Source organism: Solanum dulcamara, chromosome 11 (assembly GCF_947179165.1).
Source record: "Solanum dulcamara chromosome 11, daSolDulc1.2, whole genome shotgun sequence".
NCBI lineage: Eukaryota > Viridiplantae > Streptophyta > Magnoliopsida > Solanales > Solanaceae > Solanum > Solanum dulcamara.
In genome coordinates this window covers 23,836,075-23,860,833 of record NC_077247.1, presented here as the reverse complement: position 1 = coordinate 23,860,833, position 24,759 = coordinate 23,836,075, and the positions used below count along the sequence as shown (strand labels likewise).

General features: G+C 36.0%; 1 protein-coding gene across 2 annotated transcripts in view; it reads left to right on the top strand.

Annotated features, from left to right (window-relative positions):
* The window catches only part of LOC129872197 (subtilisin-like protease SBT2.2), a 30,474-nt gene extending 7,983 nt beyond the window's left edge, over positions 1-22,491 (top strand). For both annotated transcript variants that reach the window (XM_055947089.1, XM_055947088.1), the window contains exons 4-10: positions 7,004-7,099; positions 7,751-7,823; positions 8,587-8,869; positions 14,560-14,879; positions 15,083-15,353; positions 15,567-15,848; positions 21,946-22,491. In XM_055947089.1, the coding sequence (XP_055803064.1) occupies positions 7,004-7,099; positions 7,751-7,823; positions 8,587-8,869; positions 14,560-14,879; positions 15,083-15,353; positions 15,567-15,848; positions 21,946-22,367 (1,747 nt within the window). In that variant the 3' untranslated portion in view covers positions 22,368-22,491. The remainder of the gene's footprint in view (positions 1-7,003; positions 7,100-7,750; positions 7,824-8,586; positions 8,870-14,559; positions 14,880-15,082; positions 15,354-15,566; positions 15,849-21,945) is intronic.
* The last annotated feature ends 2,268 nt before the right edge of the window (positions 22,492-24,759 follow it).

Sequence of the window (24,759 nt, the reverse complement as noted above, 5' to 3'; positions counted from 1 at the left end):
TACAATTCTCAAAATAGCAACAACAATTAACAAATAGATGTTGCCCAATCCCCGATAATGACGCCACAATTTGACGGGAGCAATATCGATGTATAAATACTAAAGCTTGTGCTAACCTTCGGGGTGGCCCAGTGGTTGGGCTTGGGGCTTCTATGTTGGGAGGTCTCAAGTTCGAAACCCCTGGCCAGCGAAAGCAAGGGGTTTGCCTTCTGGGTCGAGCTCGTCTTATTGGGGTTTGTGCATGTTACCTCTCCTGTGTGGTTTGCGAGCTATTACATAGGAGCAGAGTTTTTACCCTGTGCGCACCCAAATGATAATGGCTGCGGGTTTTCCTTGTCATAAAAAAAAACTAAAGCTCGTGCTTGTCAAAGATAGTATAGATAATGACGATCTCACGAGGGTTGAGGTTTTATAAATATGCTAATTAGTCTTGCTTGATTACTATTTGAGAAATACAATAATTTTCAAAATAATATAATGACGGGAGAAAGAAATAACCAACTCAATTAAAACATACGCTTATAAATTAGGGAAATAACCAAATGATAGTGACTGCGGGTTTTCCTTGTCATAAAAAAAAACTAAAGCTCGTGCTTGTTAAAGATAGTATAGATAATGGCGATCCCACGAGGGTTGAGTCTTTATAAATATGCTAATTAGTCTTGCTTGATTACTATTTGAGAAATACGATAATTTTCAAAATAATATAATGACGTGAGAAAGAAATAACCAACTCAATTAAAACATACGCTTATAAATTAGGGAAATAAATGAGTTGAGTCAAGAAACCATATATGGATCAACTAACAATTTTCATTACCTTTCATCAACCCTTATTTAAGTATGAACGTTTCTCGCAAATATATTCAATTCCTCTAATCCTTTGTAAAGATGTGAGAGTTGTGTTTAATGATTCCCTATAGATAGAAAAATATACACTTCTTTCGAATATCTCTGTGACAAGGTTAAAATACTAATCCCTTCTTGCAGATAGAATCAATATCAACAAAAGTTTATCCTAAACCCAATCAAAGCAATTGAGAAATTATATTTCTTGTGCTTAATAAATCAATAAATTCCTCAAGGAATCAATTAAACACATGAGGTGAAAGGTAAATTAATCACTAATAAAAACATAGGTTTCATCAAAACTCAACTACGATAAAGTCACTCCATTAATGGTGTAAAAACTATCATTGAAAAGTTGAGAGTCATCATGTTCATAACACAAGGTTAAGAGAAGAAGAAGGTTTAGAAGAAACTCTAAATCTCTTGAATCCTCCTTGAAAATCTTGAGTTCTCTTCTTTTCTCTTCCAACAGCCGCGTCTGTCTTTGTTGTCGCCTCCCTTTTTCTCGTAGCCTCCAAAGTCCCTAATTATTATTTCCATCTCAACCCTAACAATTAAAAAAACTGAAAATTTGCACTCAGGGTCGTGCTGTGGCAGCAACCAAAACTCCACCGCTGCGACGGTCGGGACTAAATTAACGAATTTCGAAGGAGCATTGCAACTACCAAAAATGCTGCGACGGTCGGGGCTATTTTGTGCCCAATTATTCTTCATTTGTTGCATCTCTTTTGCTTGAGTCTTGTGTATTTCCTCCTTATCCTCCTCCATTGCATATCTATCATCAAACCACCACAAATATGTGAGGAATCACATCATATATTACTTGAAACTCAATAAATTTAAACATGAGAAAAGACATAAATACACATAAGTATGACTTATCAATCTGCCCCACACTTGAATCATTGCTTGTCCTCAAGCAAAAAGGACTCCACCATAAAACAGCAGCGGAAGGACATCAAAATCAGTTTAGAGCTTTCTTATTCAGCAAAACTGACTTAGATCAACCAAGAGAATTAAACACCATTTTTTCTTGCTCATACTCACGTATTGACAAAATGAAACCCTTGTGTCACTTGAATCCCAATATTCCTCACCGAACGGATTACCGCAAATTCACAAAAGAAAGAAGGGGTATGTTCAAGAACAAGGCACTCACTGATCAAAGAAATTCTTGTGCCACATAGAAGAGTACCATAAGCTTGCTTATTTTGTTGCTATCCACTAATATAGGAGTTCTTAAGTAAAGATCAGGCAGGACTTTTTCTTTGGTTGTAATGTAGGCTAAGGGATGGGTACAAGAGTGACTGTTTGGTGCAACAATTACTCGGCACTTAAGCACACTTCCTATTTTTTTTTCAAATGTCTTCTTTCTATATTCTCCAGATGGACTTCCTCCTTTTCTTGCCAATTTTTCCTTGTCTTCTTCTTTCTTTTTCTTTTTCTTTTTTTTTTTGCAAACCTTTCTTCCTTCTAAACCATTTCTCACTTTTTTTTCTTTTTTAGCTGACAACAATATGTTTTTTTCTTTTCATACTAAATCCCATAGTTGAAACTCTATACTCATTTTGCTCAAGTAAGGTGTGCCCAAGGGAATAAGGTGAACAACACTAGGAATGCACAAAAACAGGATAAAGGTTATCATTGGCTACCAGAAAAGCACAGGATTATTCATTAAGGCACAAAGGGGCTGACAACGGATAATTAAAATTAAGGGCCGATCTATTTAGGCTAAACATAGATAAACAAGGAAGGCCGACAATCCTTTCCTAACTTGAGAACATCCCAGGATTTCGCCTCAAACAACCTAAGTTGCACGGACTCTTCATTTTTGCTGCCGCACCCATGTCGACACAAGACAAATGCGGGATACATGTGGGATTCGGTCAACCCACATTAGATACTTTGACCAAGAGTCCATGGACAACCCATATCAGATACATCAGACGGATGCGGCATGGACAACCCACATCAGATACATCAGACGGATGCGGCATGGACAACCCACATCAGATACATCAGACGGATGCGGGATATGTGTGGGATTTGGTCAACCCACATCAAATACTTTGACCAAGATACTTTTCCTCTTGGTCACTATCTGTTGCTTCATGTTTCTATTCAAACAGAGAGATGTCAGATACATCAGACGGATGCGGCATGGACAACCCACATCAGATACATCAGACGGATGCGGGATATGTGTGGGATTTGGTCAACCCACATCAAATACTTTGACCAAGATACTTTTCCTCTTGGTCACTATTTGTTGCTTCATGTTTCTATTCAAACAGAGAGATGCTAAATATTCAAGCGGTTGTGTTCCGCTTATGATAGATAATAGGAATGATCTGTAACGAGAGTTGGTGGAAGGTCTTGAATGACATTTTTTTTCTTTTCTGAGGGAAATAATATCTTTATCTTTATAACTATTTTTTTATAATATTGAATATTTTTAGCCGAATCCCTACACCCGTATCCATACTTGGATTCGTCTCCCCGAATCTTAAAATTTAGATTGTGCCGACCCGCACCCGAGTCCGAGTAACTTAGCAAACAACAAACAAGGCAAGTTAAAGACTAACATGTGAACACAAGAAAATAGCAACATTTTCACCACATAATTGTCATATGGAATTCAAAGATCAATTTTAATTTCACTTCCCCAATGTCGGTTTGTCTTTCAAAAAACTCAACTCTTATGTTTTTTGTCAAAGAAAAATTAACCTACTTTCTAATCTAACAAACACTCGGTTCAAAAGAAATTACGAGCATGTCAAAGAATCCAAGCTTGAAAGAGATCCACGAAGGGCATAGGACCAAGAAGTTATACTAATAAAATAAATAAATAATAACAAAATGCAAAATAAAGAAAATATATGACTACATAGTTTCCATACCCTTTCCCCACACTTAAATATAGCATTGTCTCCAATGCATCAAGCTGTCAACAACGAGGAATAAATAGGAAGGGTAACAGTAACTTCCCTGAAGTGGTGAGACAATCACATTTTTGCCGTTGTAGGAGACACACTTATGTGCCTTTTCTTCCTCTTAGAGCTTATGAACTCAACCTCCAATTCTGAACATAGTTGTCCTCGTTGGTCCTTGAAGTTTTTCATGGAGCTCATTTGACCACGTGCATTATAAAACATATTCTTCCTATGCGCATTGCTCTCTTTTTCTTAATTTTTGGTCTTTTCATGAGGATCCAGGTATTCATGCATGGTAATCCTGAACTCCAATTTGTTTTTTTCCCTCAGAATCACTACTGCAGACCTTTTCTTGAAAATCCACAAGATCATTTTGAACATATGAAAATGAAGAATAGTGATCAGAATGTTAATTCTCCTTTTCATTGATATTCGTGACCACTTCCCCCTCACTTAAGTTAAGAGATTCATACGGATAAGAAAAGTTGGGTATGCCTTCATCATCTGTAGAAGTAGAATTAACCCAATCTTTTTCATCTCCACCACAATTTGATAAAGCTCCTCCAGTTGGGTGATAGCTTCGATCATCTTATCTTGTATGGACGTTTCTTCTTCATTACTCCACTCATTCTCACGTGACACTAAATCCTCTATATTTTCTCCACCTACTGAAGATGTGGTCTTAGTTTGAATGTCTGAGATCTCAGGAGAACTATTGGTTGCTACATCGTATGTTTCACTTGATAAAACAGTCATCATTGTGTCCAAGTGAGCATTCATGTTGCCCAATGATTCATCTATACTTTTATAACTTTCTTCTGTTTTGCTTGCTGATCCAAGTATTAACTCTCTAAAGTTTCGGTTCTCCTCTTGAGGTGGTTGCCTCATGTCGCTTTGATTCCAGCCATAATTTGAGTATCCATTCCATTCCGAATCATAATTGTAACCATATTATGAATCATCCTGCCTGTTAGTATGAGAGACATAGTAAGATTGTTCAGATAAACTATAGGAACATAAGTTACCTTCTTGGCATTCACGAATGAGGTGATTTCCACCACAATAGTCACGTGTTCTCATCCTTTGAAAATGTTCTGCTATCAGCTCTGGAATTGTTTTTCTGGATTTGCTGTAGGTCATCTTTAAAGCATTTGGGTGAGTTCAAATTTAGGGATTTTTTCTTCAAGTCTTCCTCTCTAGCACTCGTCAGGTATTAAAGAAGAAATCTCCATTCTGTGATTAAATTTTTTCTTATACAGCCCTCAAAGTTGCAAAAACAACAATTAGCAAAATAGATGTCACCTAATTCCCAACAACGGCGCCAAAATTTTGACGAGTGCAAGATCGATGTATAAAAATGAAAGCTCGTGCTTGTCAAAGATAGTATAGATAATGTTGATCCAACGAGGATGATTTCTAATATGCTAATTAGTATTTCTTGATTACTATTTAAGAAATCCGATAATTTTGGAAATATTTTTTTAAAAATTAATAATGACTGGAGAAAGAAATAACTCAGGTAGATAAATAAGCTTCACCTATGGGATAACTAGCAATTTTCAATAAATTTCATCAACCCTCGTTAAAGTATGAACGTTTCTAGCAAATACATTCAATCCCTCTAATCCTTTCTAATAATTGTACTCCTTTCGGTGTTCTACAATTAATAGAAAGAAAAAGATGTATAAAGATGTGAAAGTTGTGTTTAATGATTCCCTATAGATAGAAAAATATAAACTTCTTTCAAATATCTATGTGACCATTAAGAAGTTAAAATACTAGTTCCCTTCTCACGAATAGAATGAATATTCAACAAAAGACTATCCTAATTTACACATGAGATGAAAGGTAAATTAATCACTAATAATATCATAGGTTTCATCAAAACTCAACTACGAGAAAGTAACTATATAAATGGAGTAAAAAAAATCTTTGAAAAGTTAAGAGTCAATCATGTTCATAACACAAGATTAAGAGAAGAAGGTGGTTTAGAAGAAACTCTAAATTTCTTGAATCTTCCTTGAAAATCTTGAGTTTCTCTTCTTTTCCCTCCCAACATCTGCGTCTGTCTTTGTGTGTCGCCTCCCCCTTTTTTCCTAGCCTCCAAAGTCCCTATTTGTTTCCCTCTCAACCCTAATAATTGGAAAAAAACTTAAAATTTGCACTCAGGGTCGTGTCGTTGCAGGGACCAAAAGTCCACCACTGCAACGGTTGGGAGTGGACTCAGGGTCGTGTTGTTGCAGGGACTAAAACTCCACCACTGCAATGGTCGGGAGTGGTTAACAAATTTTGAAGGAGCGTTGCAGTGACCAAAACTTGACTATTGCGATGGCCGGGCTGTTTTGAGCCCAATTATTCTTCAACCAATTTTTCTTCATTTCTTGCATCTCTTTTGCTTGAGTCTTGTGTATTTCCTCCTTATCTCCTTCGTTGCATATCTATCATCAAAACAACACAAATATATGGGGAATTACATCATATAATACTTAAAACTCAATAATTCAAACATGAGAAAAGGCATAAATACACATATAAGAATGACTTATCAGATTCTATAGGTCACATCTCTTATGGAAATCTGTTGAAATTTACTCTTAGTTATTGCAGTAATTTGTAGCATAATTATGAGGTTTAAGATGAATTTGAATTTTTAATTTTTTTATTTGGTTGTTTTAGTTGTTGAGTTATTTTAGCTTTTTTTGAATTGCAGATTTTCTGGTATTATGTGTTCGAATTGGCTATCTAAAGCTCGCTTATAGTTAATAAAAATATTGAGAGACATTTTCAGTCAATACTTTTGTTGACACTTTTTGCTGCGCCATCTTTTAAAAAACCAACAGAATCCACTTGCTGGGGGGTTTATTTCAAATGCTAAATGAAACACCTTTCCATCAGTCAAGTCAGAAAGAATTCAATTCAACAGATACAAGAAGATGCCAATGACTAATTTGATGACAGCCACCTGATTTGAAACCATGCTGATATCAACTTATTTTGTCGAACTAATAATTGGTTGTTGAATGTCCATGGTTTGATTTTCAAGGTTCCAAAAACACACACAAAAGAAAAAGCAACGGAAAGAAAAGAAAAGACCTTGCTTGATTTGAACCTTCTTGATATCATCAATTTGTTATGTTGAGAATTCAATTGTCTTTACCGCAAACTTAAGATACTGAAAATGGCATCTACAACCAAGTGGCTTGAATTTCTTAATTAAACAGGCATACCGCTTCTGTTGCGGCAGGGAACCATGGGATCCCCGTTATTGTAGCTGGACATAACTTTGGAAATGCTAGTGGAATGGCTCCTCATTCACAGTAAGAAATCTTTAGTTAATATTTTTGTTCATATTTGATTTACCGATATCAACCTGAGAGATTCGAACGATATAACTATCATAACTAGTAATTTAGTGTATTAGTTCTTGCTCATCTCTTCTTTAGGCCCTTTGTCTTGTGTATCTTGGAATAATTCTAACCAAGCGCTTTCTTAATGCACGAGATTTTGACAATTTAACTTTACAAAAAGGCTCTTTTGTAACAAAATGATCCCGATCACTTCTTCAGGAGTTAACCAAACATTACAATTAGCCCACCTGTTCTCTGATAAGTAAAGTTATGAAAGTCTGAATCTATTGTTGAGGGGAATCCTGGAACACTAGGAAGTGCTTGAGTTCTGAGCACTTGCCTGTTCTCTGATAAGTAAAGTTATGAAAGTCTGAATCTATTGTTGAGGGGAATCCTGGAACACTAGGAAGTGCTTGAGTTCTGAGCACTTGGGGAAATTACCATAAATCTACTTTAATGATCAATCTTCTCAACTTCCCCAAGTGCTCAGAACTCAAGCCTCCATTGTTTTCTTTTTTCAAAATACAGAGATTGATCCGAGGATTTAATTTCCTTACCTTATATCTTTCTCGCTAAAAGTTAGTATTAGAGAAGATACTGATTACATGCCGATATTTCTAGCATTGCAGTTTACAAGGCATTATACAAGAGTTTTGGTGGCTTTGCTGCAGATGTCGTTGCTGCAATAGACCAGGTAGGTTTTCATTTTTGGCTAGAGAGTGGAGAACTTTTAAGGAAAAGAACAAAGAGAAAAGGATGCATGTCGTGGTTTTGACTATTGGATAAAGAGGAAAGGAGAGAGATATATTGCAGATGTAGGGAGAACCTCACATCAAGTTTCAGTAGCATAATAGTAATATACTAGCTTAGATTTGATTTTGTTGGAAGGTTTTAAAATGTTTCATCTCTCAGTTATGAAAGAAAAAGTTTCATCTCTCAGTTATAAAAGAAAAAGTTCCATCTACCAAAATAGGTCTAATTTTTGGGACAGATTAGAATGGGATAAAGAGGAAAGGAGAAAGATATATTGCAGATGTAGGGAGAACCTCACATCAAGTTTCAGTAGCATAATAGTAGTATACTAGCTTCGATTTGATTTTGTTGGAAGGTTTTAAAATGTTTCATCTCTCAGTTATGAAAGAAAAAGTTTCATCTCTCAGTTATAAAAGAAAAAGTTCCATCTACCAAAATAGGTCTAATTTTTGGGACAGATTAGAATGGGAAGCAGGTCAAGTTTTTATGGATGAATGGGAAGCAGGTCAAGTTTTTATGGATGGGGGAGGGCATATTCATTTGTCCTTCATGCTTAAGAATCATTTACTGCTAACACAGAAGCAAAAGAGAAAAAGAATAAATATAATTCCTCAGTGCTGATACTTGTCTGCTAACACAGAAGCAAAAGAGAAAAAGAATAAATATAATTCCTCAGTGCTGATACTTGTCTGTTACAATTATAGGCAGCCCAGGATGGCGTGGATATAATCAATTTATCAATCTCTCCAAACAGGCGTCCTCCTGGTTTGGCGACTTTCTTTAATCCGATAGACATGGCCTTGCTTTCAGCAATAAAAGCTGGCATTTTTGTGGTACAAGCAGCTGGCAATACTGGACCATCGCCTAAGAGTGTTGCTTCCTTCAGCCCATGGATCTTCAGTGTTGGTGCTTCAACCCATGACAGGGTTTACAGCAACTCTATATTGCTGGGCAACAATATCACCATATCTGGAGTTGGACTAGCACGTAAGTCTTCCTTGGTGATTGATGCATTTAATTCTACTAGTTCTGAAACACGTGCAATGCACGCGTATGTTATGCTAATTAGTATAAACGTTTTAAAGTGGTAGTTTTTTTTTTTCAACTTTCAGAGGAGTTTTTTTTTCTTTCAACTTTAAAATGGTAGTTCATTGTACATATATATACACCTTCTGTTTGATTCTAAATTATGAGTATATATATGGGATAATGCATAACTACCTCGAACTATGACCGAAATCCAAGCGACACATTTTACTTAGCTAGGGTTCTATTACCTCCTAACCTATTTTAAAATAAAAAAAATACACCCTAAAAGGTGACGTGCACACTCTCTTAAAGGCAAGTGGTGAGTGAAAAAATTGGACACATGTCCTTTTTTTTAATTGCAATTCTTATAATTAGTTAGTACACATAATTATTGATATTAAAATGTATATATATATTTAATAATTTTCATTTCTTTCTATGTAAAATATTTATTTAAAATTTCTTTCTCACTTTAAACTTTTTATTTTTCTTCTTTCATTAATTTCTTATCTTTTCACTTTTAATTATCTTGAAAAAATTATGTGTATTTTTTTAAAAAGTAATTAAAAAGTGCCCTTTAATTTTAACGTTTTAATTTTTTTTGTGTTTTATTTGATTTTCTTCACTTATCCCTTCGAAATTAACTTTATTTGAAATACAAGATATTCAGAATTAAATTTGAAATCAAATCAAAAGAAAAGAAAAAAAATAAAAAGAGTAAATAAAATCAATAGAAAAATTAAAGAGAAAAGACAATAAATGAAGGTAGAATTTTTTTTTAAAATTTTTAAATGCAAGGAAACATTTTAATTTTTTTTACGTGTTTTTTAACTTAATTTAAATACATGATTAAGAAATAAGAAGATTCAAAAACAATTAAAAACTTGAATTTTTTTTAAAAATATTAATTTTTTAAAAAAATTTAAAAAATTATACATGTGCTGACGTGGTAAGCGTGTGTGTGTACAAACACAATCAACTTACTTGGTTTAAGGTGTCACATCAACAAGATGCACGAAAATGCAAAAAATGAGTTCGGGGGGAGGGAGAGGGGTAATAGGATCCTAGTTAAATTAAGGCGTGTCGCTGAGATTTCGGTCATAGTTCAAGGGATACTTATGCATTATTCCTATATATATAACTTCTTGGTGCTTTAATTGCATGATTTAAACTATCGGCCAAATATTTTAATTCAATATGAGAATCAAGAGAATGAAAAGATCCCATCTGCTCAATTAGAAATATTAGAATAATAACAAGTGAGGCTTGTTCAAGTGGTTGAGCACTTCCACCATCAATCGATAGGTTTTGAGAGTTCAAGTCACGTTAAAAGATAAGTGGGACACTATTAATCTTCCTAGGAGAAAAAAAGTAGAAATATTAAAATAATGACTACACACGTGAAATTGTTATCCTTGTCAATTGTAGTTTGCCAATGGAACAACATGTTCTATGTGTTCCTCAAAACATTTTTTTTGGCTATAATATTAAGTGCTAAGGGCCTGTTTGGATTAGCTTTTGGCTTATGACTTATAAGCCAAAAGCCTTAAGTTAGGATTTTTAACTTATGACTTTTGACTTGTTTTTATTATTTCGGCTTCAAAATAAGTGCTTATAAGCATTTTTTATTTTTACCCAAACAATTCGAAACTACTTAAAAGTTGTTTTGACTTAAAAACACCTAAAATAAGTCAATCCAAACGGCCAATAAGAGTTCTATTTTAATTATATTTAGTGTAGCAATTTAATTAGTTTTGCAATTAAGAAAATAAATGAAAGAAAAACTTATGCTCAACTTCTTAAGAACGCTCAATAATCGATGATAATGATTCATGTCAATACCCTATTAAAAAAAATTATAAAAGGGAGATAATTGTACATAATAGATAAAATAAATACGATAATATATTAACAAATATGAACAAAAATTTCATGTTCTTGTTCATATTACATATTACATAGAATTAGATAAAAACAATAACTTTGACCCTTACAAATAGTGAAATTAAAATATAATAAGCATAATTTTTTTCTTAAAATTTTATCTACAATAGGAAAATAGGAATATATAATTCTAAAATGAATTTAACACCTTTCTTTTTTTGTCTCCTGCCAACTCCCCTCGAAGAAATTGGGAATGACAAATGATATCAAATGACTTTGAAGTGGACTCTATTTATAAGTGAAAATTTTACATTACAAATTCATTTAAAACATATATAGGAGAATGAAAGCCAAAGATCAAAAAACGTAAAATAAAATAGAGTAATAGACTCTAATGAATTAAAAGTCTGTTGGTCATGGACACTTAAGATTAGAAGGGAAAAAGACTTGAGTTGTGATTAATTGACACGTGCACCAAAGGCTTCAGCCATAATTTACCATTTAATATAGGATCTTAATTAAAATTAAGAAGACATCAAATTTAGTTCTTATTTAATTAATAAAAACAATTTACTTTACTAACTTTACATATTCTTAATAAAATAATTAAGAGCTGCTATTATCAATTCTAATGTATGTCCCGTTATTCTATGAGTTTTTTATGTTCATTATTTCACATTAGTACATTGTATTTAATTTATGTGTTCATAAATTTTATGTTAGTATAAAAGACTTAATTTAATATATAGTATTATATGGTCAACATTGACCTAACATCACCTTTCACTTTTAGTATTTAGTATAATAGGATATGATTTTATTTTATTTTCATTTTTAAAAAATATATATTTTATTAATTAGATGTTTTATTATATTTGTATTTAGTATAGGGGGTAAAAAAGTAATCCAACTTTACACTATGGAGCTTCTTACTTTTAATAATATATGAATATGAATGAATGAATGAATGAATATGGATGATGATTTTGAGAATATATAATGGAGAATGATTCTTCCCACAAATATCTGATTATTTTACTCCTTTCCTCTCATTTAATTAGTCTTAAGTTGTCTGTTAGAAGAAGTTAACGAGCAGAATTAAAATTATGTAATTCTTTGAAGGGAAATGGCCAATGATCAGATACCATAACCAAACCACTTCACTAGTGGTCATAGACAACCTAATTATTAAGAGGCACTAATTTAAGTAATTTTCTATTGGAACTTCTAATGATAGTTTATGCAACTTCTAGTTCAGTTGTTGCTCTCTCTCTCTCTCTCTCTCTCTCTGTGTGTGTGTGTGTGTGTTACCTCAATTGCAGGAATCAACTAACATTCGAGGATTGAGAGAAGTAAACTGCTGAAGAACAGTTTAAGAACAATAGAAAATAGAGAATAATAATAATAGAGATTTAAGAGAGAAATGACTTGTATTGTATATTGATATGGAACCCTTACAATTGAGAGACTTTATAGCTTATACAATGAACCAATTTAAACTGAAATGCATGTAACTAATCCGTAACTAACTGCTCTTCCAATGTAGCATTATTCTAACTGTTTGACAGCTAAGCCAGCTAACTCATTGAAATGCTGACTGGACTAATTGGTTTCTGGAATTTAGCTATCATTTACAAATGTGTGTAACACACATAGAGCCCGTTTGGATAGGCTTTAAGTTGGTCAAAGCCAACTTAAAGCCCATTTTTAGCTTTTGGACGTGTTTGCCTAATGCTAACTTTAAGCCATAAAGTTCTTAAAGTCAGTCAAAATGAAAAGTTAGAATTCCTAACTTTTTTTTTCTAAGTGCTTAAAGTCATTTTCTTTGATCATGAAAATTACTTTTATATCCCTTTTATTTTAACTAAATTCCCAAACTATCCTTTTTATTCTTTTAACCCTAAAATTCACATCATTTTCCTCATTTAAGCACTTTTATCCAAACACTCAACTGCTTATTTATAAAAATAACTTTCATCACTTCAAAATTCTAAAAGCACTTCATACATAAAAGTTACTTTTTTTAAGCCCATCCAAACGGGCTCATACACACACTCTCTCTCTCTCTCTCTCTCAATTGGAGTTCCTTACGAGTTAGAAAAGAATGAGTAATAGATCCTCAAATAGAGTGTCGCTCCTCTTGGATATGGTAGGAGCAGTTATAGGTAAGTTAGTACCGATCCAGAGAACTAAGTTGATAGAGGTGTTAGAAGGAAGGTATATGTCGACCCTTCCTTACTAGTATTCAAACTAGCCCTTTAATATTTGGTGTCGATCTATATGTTTGGATATCTTATACGTTAAAGAATGCATCTGAGGTATGAGGACAGGCGCCAATCAACAGATTTTTTCAAGTGAAAATATATATTTTTTGTGACTGAGAAAACAACCCTTTGACCTAAGACACAAGTCCCTCAACCTTTGGCAGTTTGGGGCTTTCTCAAGTGAATGTTAACGTGTTTCTAAATATGCATGACCCGTTAGGCTTAGATGTACTTAAAGTATGTACAGGTCATGTGCCAGATTAGATAAATTACTGTATACATGGTAAAGTGTGTAACAAGCATTCAGGCATATGTTCTTCATGCTTTCTCTAATCTTTTCTCTCACATGGTATCAAAGCATGCAAAACTCTTGAATTCAAGCCTCATCACCACTTATCAACCAAATATTCATGTACTTAGCCCAAGAAAAAAAATTAGACCCACACGTCAGGGTGGCCAAACTAAAATAAGTATACGAAAGTGTCATTTATAACAATTCAAGCTAGATAAGGTTGTTTACATAATCTAATAAGATGCTTCTCCCAGACGTTGCTATAGTGAATAGTGATTGCATCGCCAGGAACTAGAGTTATTTTTCAACAAAGATCCAATGCCATGCTATATTACGTGAACCACCTTGAATAAAAGTTGAATTGTTAAAGATGATACATGTTTATTATAGACCCAAAAATGCTCCAATACCACATTAAATGGTGTGAGCCATCCATCTAAAAGTTTAAATTGTTTGAAAGGAAAAACGTTTCTTCATTTGCGTGAAACAGATGCCATTTTTGGACTACCTAAAAAGAAAAGGATAGCTATCTTTTCCTGACAAATGAAGTTTACTCTCTCTTCATGTATTGGTTATTAAAGATTATCAAAATCAGTGGAGAATGCAAGATGATATTACAGGATTGCCTTTAAAGTTGAGGAAGCAGATGCGAAGTTGTTATAGAAAGTGAAGCCTAGAACTTTACTCTTGGAGATGGTCTTCTTGATAATTTCAGCAACATAAATTCCATGCTGTTATTCTTCTTCAATACTATAGTTTGTTTGTCTGTTTTTTTTTCCAGATTTCAGAAGCTGAGAAGCATCCTGTAATATCTCCTGAAAAATGTTTGCCTAAGCTAGATTCCTGAGAGTTTCTGTGACCACGTCCACAAATGCATACCTTAGCTAGATGCCTGAGATTTTCCATGGCATGTCCATAAAAAATGTACCTAAAATCAGGCATGTACTTTGTGGTAAATTTATGCACTAAGATTTTTGAATTGTAAAAGCCTTCTTTTTTGAGGTGGGGGGGTTATTTGAGCTTAAGTCCATTAGTATTCAGTCGATACAATCACTGAAATACTGCAACCTTATTTCCAGTTTCTCTTTGGATGCAACGAAACGACACTTTAGTTGTTGGTGCTGTACTGTACCCTTGACCCACTAAACTTCTTTACCTTTTCAGGAGTTCCCTGTAATGTTGTTAGCTTAATTTGTTTTTGTTTACAGCTGGAACAGATGGCATGTACACACTGGTTTCTGCAATTCATGCTTTGAATGACACAGCTGCTAAAGATATGTATGTTAGTGAATGCCAAGATGCCAGTAAGTTCAATCATATGCTCGTTCAAGGGAATCTCTTGATTTGTAGCTACTCCATCCGGTTTGTGCTTGGGCTTTCCACCATCAAACAGGCCTCAGAAACAGCTAAGAATCTTAGTGCAGCTGGAGTGGTATTTGCCATGGATCCTTTTGTTATCAGCTTTCAACTTAATCCGGTTGCAATGAGATTGCCTGGAATTATAATTCCTAGTCCAGATGATTCAAAGGTGAGTTTAGATGTACAAATGCTTTTAGCATCTGTGCAGATCAACGTTCTGTTGTGCTTTTATATAAACAGGAAGCGAGATAAGAATCGTAAAAACATGTAAATTTCTTTTGTTACAAATTTAATCATTCTGTGAGTGCTGGTATGTATGCACAACAGTTCTCATGTTTGATTTTAATTTGGGGATCTTAATTATTTTGGCAGATTTTACTTCAGTACTACAATTCTTCTCTTGAGAAAGATGAAACTACAACGAAAATTGTCAAGTTCGGGGCTGTTGCCTGCATTTTGGGGGGAATTAAAGCAAATTTCAGCTTATCTGCTCCTAAGGTTATGTATTATTCTGCAAGGGGACCAGATCCAGAAGATAGTTCTGTTGATAATGCAGACATATTGAAACCCAACCTAGTTGCTCCAGGAAATTCTATATGGGCTGCTTGGAGTTCTCGCGGAGCTGAATTGATTGAATTTCAAGGTAGATGGTCACAAGAACTAAAAAGGCTTCCTTACTCGAGAATTGTCTCTAGAAGTATGGGGTGGGGGTCACAAGAACTAAAAAGGCTTCCTTACTCGAGAATTGTCTCTAGAAGTATGGGGTGGGGGTGGGGTGGGGTGGGGGGGGTACTCATAAAGCAATATAAATGCCATTAAAAATTATTTACTGACCCAAGTACTTCCTATTATTTAGGTGAACACTTTGCAATGATGTCTGGTACAAGCATGGCTGCCCCTCATATTGCTGGTATAGCAGCCTTGATCAAGCAGAAATTTCCTGCCTTTAGTCCTGCTGCAATTGGATCTGCACTTTCTACAACAGTCTCTCTCCATAATAAATATGGGGGCCCAATACTAGCCCAGCGTGCATATGCTAACCCAGATTCGAACCAGTCTCCTGCAACACCTTTTGACATGGGAAGCGGATTCGTGAATGCTACTGCAGCGCTGGATCCAGGTCTTATTTTTGATACAAGTAAGCTACTCTTTGCTTTTTGATATCTTTGCCCTAGGATGTGTAGGAGAAACTATTGTTCATTGGCATTTTAGCCCGTTATTGAACTCTATTAATTTCAAAATGATAGATGTCGTAATCTCAGGGATGAGGGTAGTTCCTAGAATTGAGGAATGATAAGAATTGAGTAGACAAATTAAGCTTGAATTATAGATACAAAAGTTTTCCAAACAAGGTTTGCCTAGTGTAGCCCTCCAATGACTTTCCTAGCCAACAATTTGCCTGGCCTAGTCTTTATCCCACAACTTTGATCTAAAGTAAATACGTCTATTGTGATTCTTGACAAGTTACACTCATATTAAGGATCAACATCTCATACCTTGACGAAGGAAATAAGAGAGTTTAAATGGGAGATGATTTTTATCATTGCACAAAGGATATCTTAAAAAAGACTCTAATCTGAACTTCACTAACTAAGAACACTTTCTTGTATAGAGATCCGAAAACCCTTAGGTATACGATAATTGATATTCCTTAGGTACATGATAAGCATAAAAAATACAAGCGTAAGAAGCCCTTTTGGGTGTGTCTTTCGGCCCTTATGGGCGTGAGTCTTAGCCCATTGTGTGCATTAATTTCACCCCCTTTCTTGGGAATTTTTTGCTCCTTTCCTTGGCTTCATGTGCGCCCCTCCTCTTGGGATCTATGTGGCTCCAATCTTCCTTCTCTTGGACTTGGACCATGAAATACGTATAGCACTTGTCCACTCTTTGCCATAATTCTTGGATACTTCTTCCACGATAAACACATTCTTGATCTCTCATTGAACCTCACCAACCTTATTTTGATCTCCTTAGCTTCCAAAGCTTCATTTAATTCCTTTAATAAAGGTATGCTACCATAGATGCTATCACATAGACTCATCTAAGTCCTTTAATAAAGGTTTACTTTCATGGATTCTATCACATAGTAACTTCTAACCTCTTTGTAAGAGGAAGCCTTCTTAGTCCGTGAAGTTTAGAATCAAGTCTTGTATCAATAACATTTCTGTAATTATAAGAACGTTCTCTAGTTGATTGATTATAAGTCTCTCTAGTTGATTGGTTATAAGTCTACATACCATACTGCAGAGAAAAGAATGCATATCCGGACATTGAGAGAAGGTCAAACCTAATCCAATGTCAACGATTGATTGACTGAAGCATCTAACTAGTTCAACCGAGTTTTGGTTGGGTAGGAAGCATTTCTTTTTCTCTTCTATGTCTATTAAGTGTTTTGATCTTTCTACAAGTGTAGGGTGTTAAGAATTGTAGACGTGTTTAATATAGTTTGAAGTTTCTTGGTACAACTAGCTTAGGTAATCTATTGGGAAGGAGTGCCATTGAGAGCTAGTAGGTTAGGCCAACCTTCTTTGGAAAGCTCTTGCATCTGTAGTTCAAACTATAATTAGCTTTTTTTTGTTTATTAGTTCTCATCATACTGCAATTCTCATCCCACATTAGTTCAAATTTGATGTTCTCTAAGCATAAGATTTTTGAAAAATAAAGGGAGGATATTTTTTATTTACAAAAATGCATCAAATCTTCTGTCGGGTACTTTTATAGCAACAACTTCCCCATTTTCTATTGCTTTCTTCTTTGCGCTTTCAAACTCTCACTCTTCAATTTCTCTACGCTTGCTGCCGCTCATGTTGTGCGCAACCAATAACACCACGAGGTGCGGAACACTCAGGCGAGCAAACCCCAGTTAGCTCCTCTGAGATCTGCTCAGTCACGCGCTCTCACGCGCCGCCAGAAGTCGCAGATCTGCGTCTCCACGATCTTCACGCGTCGGCACGTGTGGCAGTTTCCGGCCAGTTTTCGACTTCATTTTTTTTCTAGTGTGGTCGCCTCTGCATTCCGAGGCTGGCCATATGTATGTATTTTGATTCCGACCAGATTATGACATCAGATCTGTCTTTTCTAGATTCTGGCAGTCAGATCTTCTAAAAGAAATCAAATTCCGCATCAAGGACATCTCCCTTTTCCGGCATATTTTTTTTTGGAGAAGATAGGTTGTTTCTTCACTGTTGGTCCATAGCTGTTCACTATATTGGCAGTCATCAGGTGCTCTCGTTCCCATACCATTCTGGATTTACTGATTGGCCTATTGTTCTTTATTTTTGTGTGTGCATTGTTCTTAGTTACTGAGCACTTGACATACTGTTTCAGATCAGTATATAGAGTTTATCTTCCCTACTGTTCATACTACTCTTAGCAGTTGGCTTACTGCTCTAGTATCCTCCCATTATAGTTTTAGATTTTGTTCTTCATTTTCTATCAACGTGTAGTTATTAGTCTACATTGTTTTGCCTATTAGTTAGTGTGTAGAGTCTCTAGTATACACCCTATACTGTCTATTACTATCTCGTTGGCTGTTTGTATTCTTTGGATTTAGTTGTTCCCAGTTTATCGCCTTTGTAGTTCATATCTTTTTAGTGGATTCAGTAACTAATGGTGGACTAGGGTCATGTCCTCGATTGGGGCTGAAGGCGAGGGGAAGTAGTGGTAAGAGGGGGACGGGCTCTCTTAAATTGAGAGTAGGATCATGGAACATAAGGTCGCTGTCAGAAAAGTTCATAGAACTAGTGAAGAGCCTTAGGAGGAGAAAGATTAATATAGCTTGTGTTCAGGAGACTAGATGGGTAGGCACCAAAGCTCGGGATGTGGACGGGTTTAAATTATGGTACTTAGGAAGCTCTAGAGATAGGAATGGAGTAGGTATCCTAGTCGACGCGAATCTTAGGGAGTGTGTGGTGGAGGTAAAGGGGATCAACGATAAGATAATGTTGATCAAGCTAGTTATAGGCAGGCTTATTGTAAATGTTGTTAGTGCGTATGCGCCTCATGTTGGCCTGGATGAAGAAGTCAAAAGACTCTTTTGGGAGGGTTTGGATGAGGTAGTGAGAAGTATACCCAGTACCGAAAAGATTCTCATTGGTGGAGATTTCAATGGTCATATCGGCACAACTTCAAATGATTTCGATGATGTCCGAGGCCTTGGTTTTGGAGTGAGAAATCGCGGCAGAGTATCTCTTCTGGAGTTTGCTAAAGCCTTTGAGTTGGTTATCGCTAACTCGTGTTTTTTGAAGAGGGCAAATCAATTGGTTACCTTTAGTAGCACGGTAACTAGAACTCAGATTGACTACTTACTCCTCTGGAAGGGTGATAGAGGCATTTGTAAGAATTGCAAGGTTATTCTGAGTGAAAATATTACTACCCAACATAAGCTTTTGGTGATGGGCTTGGAGATTAAAAGGGATAGGAGAAAGAAGACCCTCCCCTCTATGACCAGCCGAGGATTAGATGGGGGGCCTAACTCCCGTTCTTTCTCGGGAGATAGGGGAGAAGTTGACGGGCTCAGGGGCCTGGAGCAATAGTGGTGATGCGAACGACATGTGGGACATGACAGCTGGTTGCATTAGAAAAGCAGCTATCGAGGTTCTAGGGGTATTGAGAGGTATATTCGGTGGTTGCCAAGGAGATTGGTGGTGGAATGGAGAAGTACAAAGCAAAGTGAAAGCCAAGAAGGTTGCTTATACGAAGTGGATGGAGTGCGTGGATGAGGAGGAGAAGAGTAGGCTTAAAGATATCTATAAAAAGGCAAAGAGGAAGCGAAGTCAGCGGTCACCAGTGCTAAGACGACAACTTTTGAACACTTATATGTTGAGTTAGAGGAAAAAGGTGGGGATAAGAGATTGTATAGGCTCGCTAAAGTGAGAGAGAAAATCCCGCAACCTAGATCTAGTAAAGTGCATTAAGGATGAGGATAGTAAAGTGCATTAAGGATGAGGAAGGTGAAGTGTTAGTGGATGACGCCTCCATCAAGCAAAGGTGGCAGACTTATTTCCATAGTCTCTTAAATGAAAAAGGAGACAGTGACATTGTACTGGGTGATTTAGCGCACTTTCATAGTCTTCAAGACTTTGGGTACTGCAGGTGTTTTAGGGTTGAAGAGGTTAGACGGGCTATTAGCAGGATGAGGAGGGAGAGAGCTACCGGGCCCAATGAGATTTCGATGGACTTTTGGAAGAGCACTAACAAGGTAGGTGTGGAGATGGAGCACTGTGGTTCCACTGTACAAGAATAAGGATGATATCCAAAACTGTAATAATTACAGGGGGATCAAATTGCCAAAATTGCCAAGATGCCCAATGAATGGAGATGGAGCACTATGGTTCCACTGTACAAGAATAAGGGTGATATCCAAAACTGTAATAATTATAGGGGGATCAAATTGCTATGCCACACTATGAAGATTTGAGAGAGAGTGGTGGAGATGAGGGTGAGGAGAGGAATGTTTATCTCAGAGAATCAATTTGAATTCATGTCGGGACGGTCGACTACTGAAGCAATCCATCTTATGCGGAGACTGGTGGAGAAATTTAGAGAAAGAAAAAGGGATCTTCATATGGTATTCATTGATATTGAAAAGGCTTACAACAAAGTTCCGAGGGATGTTCTCTGGAGGTGCCTGGAGGCTAAAGGTGTTCTGGTGGTGTATATTAGAGCGATAAAGGACATGTATGATGGATCCAAGACTCGAGTTAGGACAGTGGGAGGTGACTCAGAGCATTTTCCTGTTGAGATGGGACTACATCAGGGATCTGTATTGAGTCCTTTCCTTTTTGCCTTGATGATGGATAAGCTGACACGGTCTATTCAGGAGGAGGTTCCATGGTGTATGCTATTTGCGGACGACATAGTTTTGATTGATGAGACTCGGGAGAGAGTTAATGATAGGTTGGAGGTTTGGAGACATACTCTGGAGTCCAAAGGATTCAGATTGAGCAGGATCAAAACTGAATACTTGGAGTGTAAATTCAGTGGTGCGATGGATGAAGAGGGCATAAAAGTGAGACTTGCCACTCAGCCTATCCCCAAGACTAAAAGCTTTAAATACGTTCGATCCATCAACCAGAGCAGTGGGGACATTGATGAGGATGTCACACATCGCATTGGGGTAGTGTGGTTGAAATGGAGGCTTGCCTCTGAAGTCTTGTGTGATAAGAAAGTACCATATAAACTTAAAGGTAAGTTTTACAGAATGGTGGTTAGGACGGTGGGAGGTGACTCAGAGCATTTTCCTATTGAGATGGGACTACATCAGGGATTTGTACTGAGTCCTTTCCTTTTTGCCTTGGTGATGGATAAGCTGACCGGCGTTGTTATACGGAGTGGAGTGCTGGACGGTAAAGAAATCTTATGTCTAGAAGATCCATGTTGCGGAGATGAGGATGCTGAGATGGATGTGTGGATACACTAGGAGTGATAAAATTAGAAATGAGGTCATTCAGGAGAAGGTGGAAGTGGCCTCTGTGGCAAACAAACAAGATGAGAGAAGCAAAAATGAGATGGTTTGGACGTGTGCAGAGGAGGGGTATCGATGCCCCAGTTAGGAGGTGCGAGCGATTGGATTTGGGGGCTATGAGGAGAGGTAGGGGTAAACCAAAAATATATTGGGGAGAGGTGATTAGACAAGATATGACAGTACTCTATATCACCGAGGACATGACCTTAGATAGAAAAGAGTGGAGGTCGCGAATTAGGGTAGAAGGCTAGTAGAGGTAGAATGGTATCTTGTCATTTGTCGATTTAGGGTGGTTGTAGGTCTAGGCGTGCCATTAGAGTTGCGGTGTTTTGTTTTGTTTTGATTACCATATTACATTTTTATCGTTATTGTCCTTGTCTTGTAAAACTTGCATCGTTTTTTTATCACTATGCTCTCTCTATCTCTCCCTGTATATATATATGTGTTTATTTTTACTTATATCTGGGAATGTGTCTTTTGAGCTGAGAGTCTTTCGGAAACAGCCTCACTATCTTTATGAGGTAGTGGTAAGGTCTCCGTACACCCTACCCTCCCCAGACCCCACTTATGGGATCCCACTGGGTATGTTGTTGTTGTTAAAAGACTACGTGAGTGATTTGTTTGAAATGAGAATTGAGAATAGTTCAACGTAGAGTTAATCACTAAAATTATTTCGAAAACAATGACTAATGATGTTTGGGTGGCTAGAATACATCCATTGTGGCACATCATTTTCTGTTAGATGTGGACCTTAAAATCTGATTTGTAGGTTATAACGACTACATTGCGTTCCTCTGTGGCATAAATGGATCAGCTTCTGTTCTTCTGAATTACACTGGTGAGAGCTGCGGAGTATCTACTTTGAATGGAGCTGACCTGAACATGCCTTCAATCACAATATCAAAGCTGAACCAATCAAGAAAAGTTCAAAGAACATTGACCAACATAGCGGGCAATGAAACATATATTGTCGGTTGGAGTGCACCTAATGGGGTTTCCGTTAAGGTTACCCCAAAGCGATTTTTTGTTGCAGGTGGACAGCAGCAGATCTTGAATGTGTTCCTCAATGCTACCATTAACAGTACAACACCAAGCTTTGGAAGAATAGGACTTGTAGGAAACCAAGGTCACGTTGTAAACATTCCTTTATCAGTCATAGTAAGAATCTCAGACCACTCAACTAACAGCTGATGATATTTCTGATCTTGTAATTTTGTTAGGTATCCAAATTTTTGATTTGCGTCAGGCTCTGTAAATGTGTTTGTAATGCAGGTATCTTATTGAGTGATGATAAATAACCTTAATTTTCATTTCCTCTATCACAATCTCTCCTTTATATTTTTAATATGTACTATGCCGAGGGTCGCTTGCATTAATTTTGTGTAATACTAATATCTTGTTTAATATATTTTTTTAACTTACGTATAACTAATGTAAATATTAATTATACATTCTATTTGGTATTAGTGTGTATAACTATTACATGTATCACGCTCCGAGAGTGTACTCTAGGAGTGACCGGCACTTAGAAATCATCTCTGGCCTTCGAGAGAATCAGTTGGTCTCATCACTCATTCGTTCATCAGCGAAAGATTTAAGTAAAAATAAGAATATTTATGTGGGCTCACCATCATCAACATCAAAGGAAAGAAATAATTCTTAGAAAAATTTAAGTGAATAAGAATACTTATGTGGGCTTGCCATCATCAACATTAAATGAAAGAAATAATCCAGAAGTAGTTTCAAAGGAGAACTACTCTAATTACATCATCAAATTCTGTCTATGAAGTTTCTAACACTATCAGACGGTGCCATGAAACATAATACTCAACAATAATATAAGGATACAAAGTTCCTTCGAATACAAGAAAGACTCACCAAATAATTGGAAAGTAATGATCTTTAATGATGCGCCTGTTGATGATCTCTAAAATCTGTATCTGCATCATAAAATGATGCAGGTCGAATGACGTCAGTACATGAAATGTACGAGTATGTAAAATGACATGAAAGTAAGGATAGATATCAAGAAACTCCTCTCAGGAAGACTCAGCTCAGAACTCAATATCAACATATAATGCAAGTTTAAAAATAATATAAACAATGCTTACTCAGTTGGGAGTTTCTCTAACCGACAACCATCACTTATGAGCTAGTGATGATACAACGAAGAGATGTTGTTGCCACATCCATCCAATACCTTTCTAGGGTAAAGGACATCACTATCTTGGATCCAATCATCAAAGTCCTTTTTTTGGGACTTAAGAGGCATAACCTCCATCCTACGCTGGTTACGTAGTTCTGAGGTTTGAGTTAATTAAACTCTTATCCAATTCGATGCTCAATACTACTCCCAAAATATGTGCTCATATTAACCTTATCGCCTAGTCTTATTGGACTTTTATTTAAAACATCAAACTCATCCCATTACTTCTTCATCAATCATTAAACTTCAAAACATCATTTACATCTCATCAAAACATCTTATTCAAAACATCATTTAATCCAAAGAATCAAATTCATTTAAACTCAATTCTTTTGCTCATTCAAAACTCAATAAAATACATATATAATATTAATTCAAATCACTCTTTTTGTCAATGAATATTAAAAGTCAACATCTTACTCAAAACACGCATAAAAATATTAATGAACATCAAATCAATTACGGTTCATGGGAAAGTAGCCACGAATAATAATTCCAATAATATGAGAGATAAAAAAATAATACTCTCAATGCATAAATATAGCTAACTCAATAGAAGAAGAATTAACTCATTTAGAATTCAAGAATTAAGGTAAAACTCAACTACAACTCAATTACGATGAATTTAAATATTGAGCGCATGGACGAACTCAATCCAATGCTATGAATAGCCTTACCTACTTGGAATTCGAAGCTTTACTCCGAATTGAAGAACTCAATGAACACTTTTGAACCCTCCTCGTCGGAGCGTTTTGTGTACTATCCGGAGTATAAAAATCACCGGAATAGTATTTCTACACTACTAAAAATTAAAACTATATTTGTGAGTAAAGAAGTGTATAGAGAGAAGAATTGCTTGAGAAAACTTGATGAATAAAATGAGGAAATAATGTGGGTATTTATAGGTGTGGAGGAGGGATCTAACAATAAATAAAATTAATTACAAAGGATGATCTTAAAAATTCAATGAAAGATTGTGATTTCATGGATGATGTCAAATGGAGGACTATTGATGTCATGGGTGATGTCAAATGAATCTAGATCTTTCCATGATTGGCGAGATGAACCTTCTTTTAACGGAATACTCTTTTTCGGAGCTTCTTTGAACAAGATAACTTCCTCATTGTATCTCTAGAAATCTAATTTCAGGTCGTTCAAGAATCAACCGATTTGGAGTATCCTATAGTGAGTTATGATTTTTCTTCTACAAACACTCCATTACGTCACAACACCATATCTTGCAAAAATTAATTTATTTGCCCTACTTAGTCTCCGAATCTTAAGATATGGTCTTCACGAAAGTTGTAGGTAATGATGTTGGAGTTATTCAAAAATTTCAATCACCTAATTTGGACCATCTTATGAAAAATTATGCTA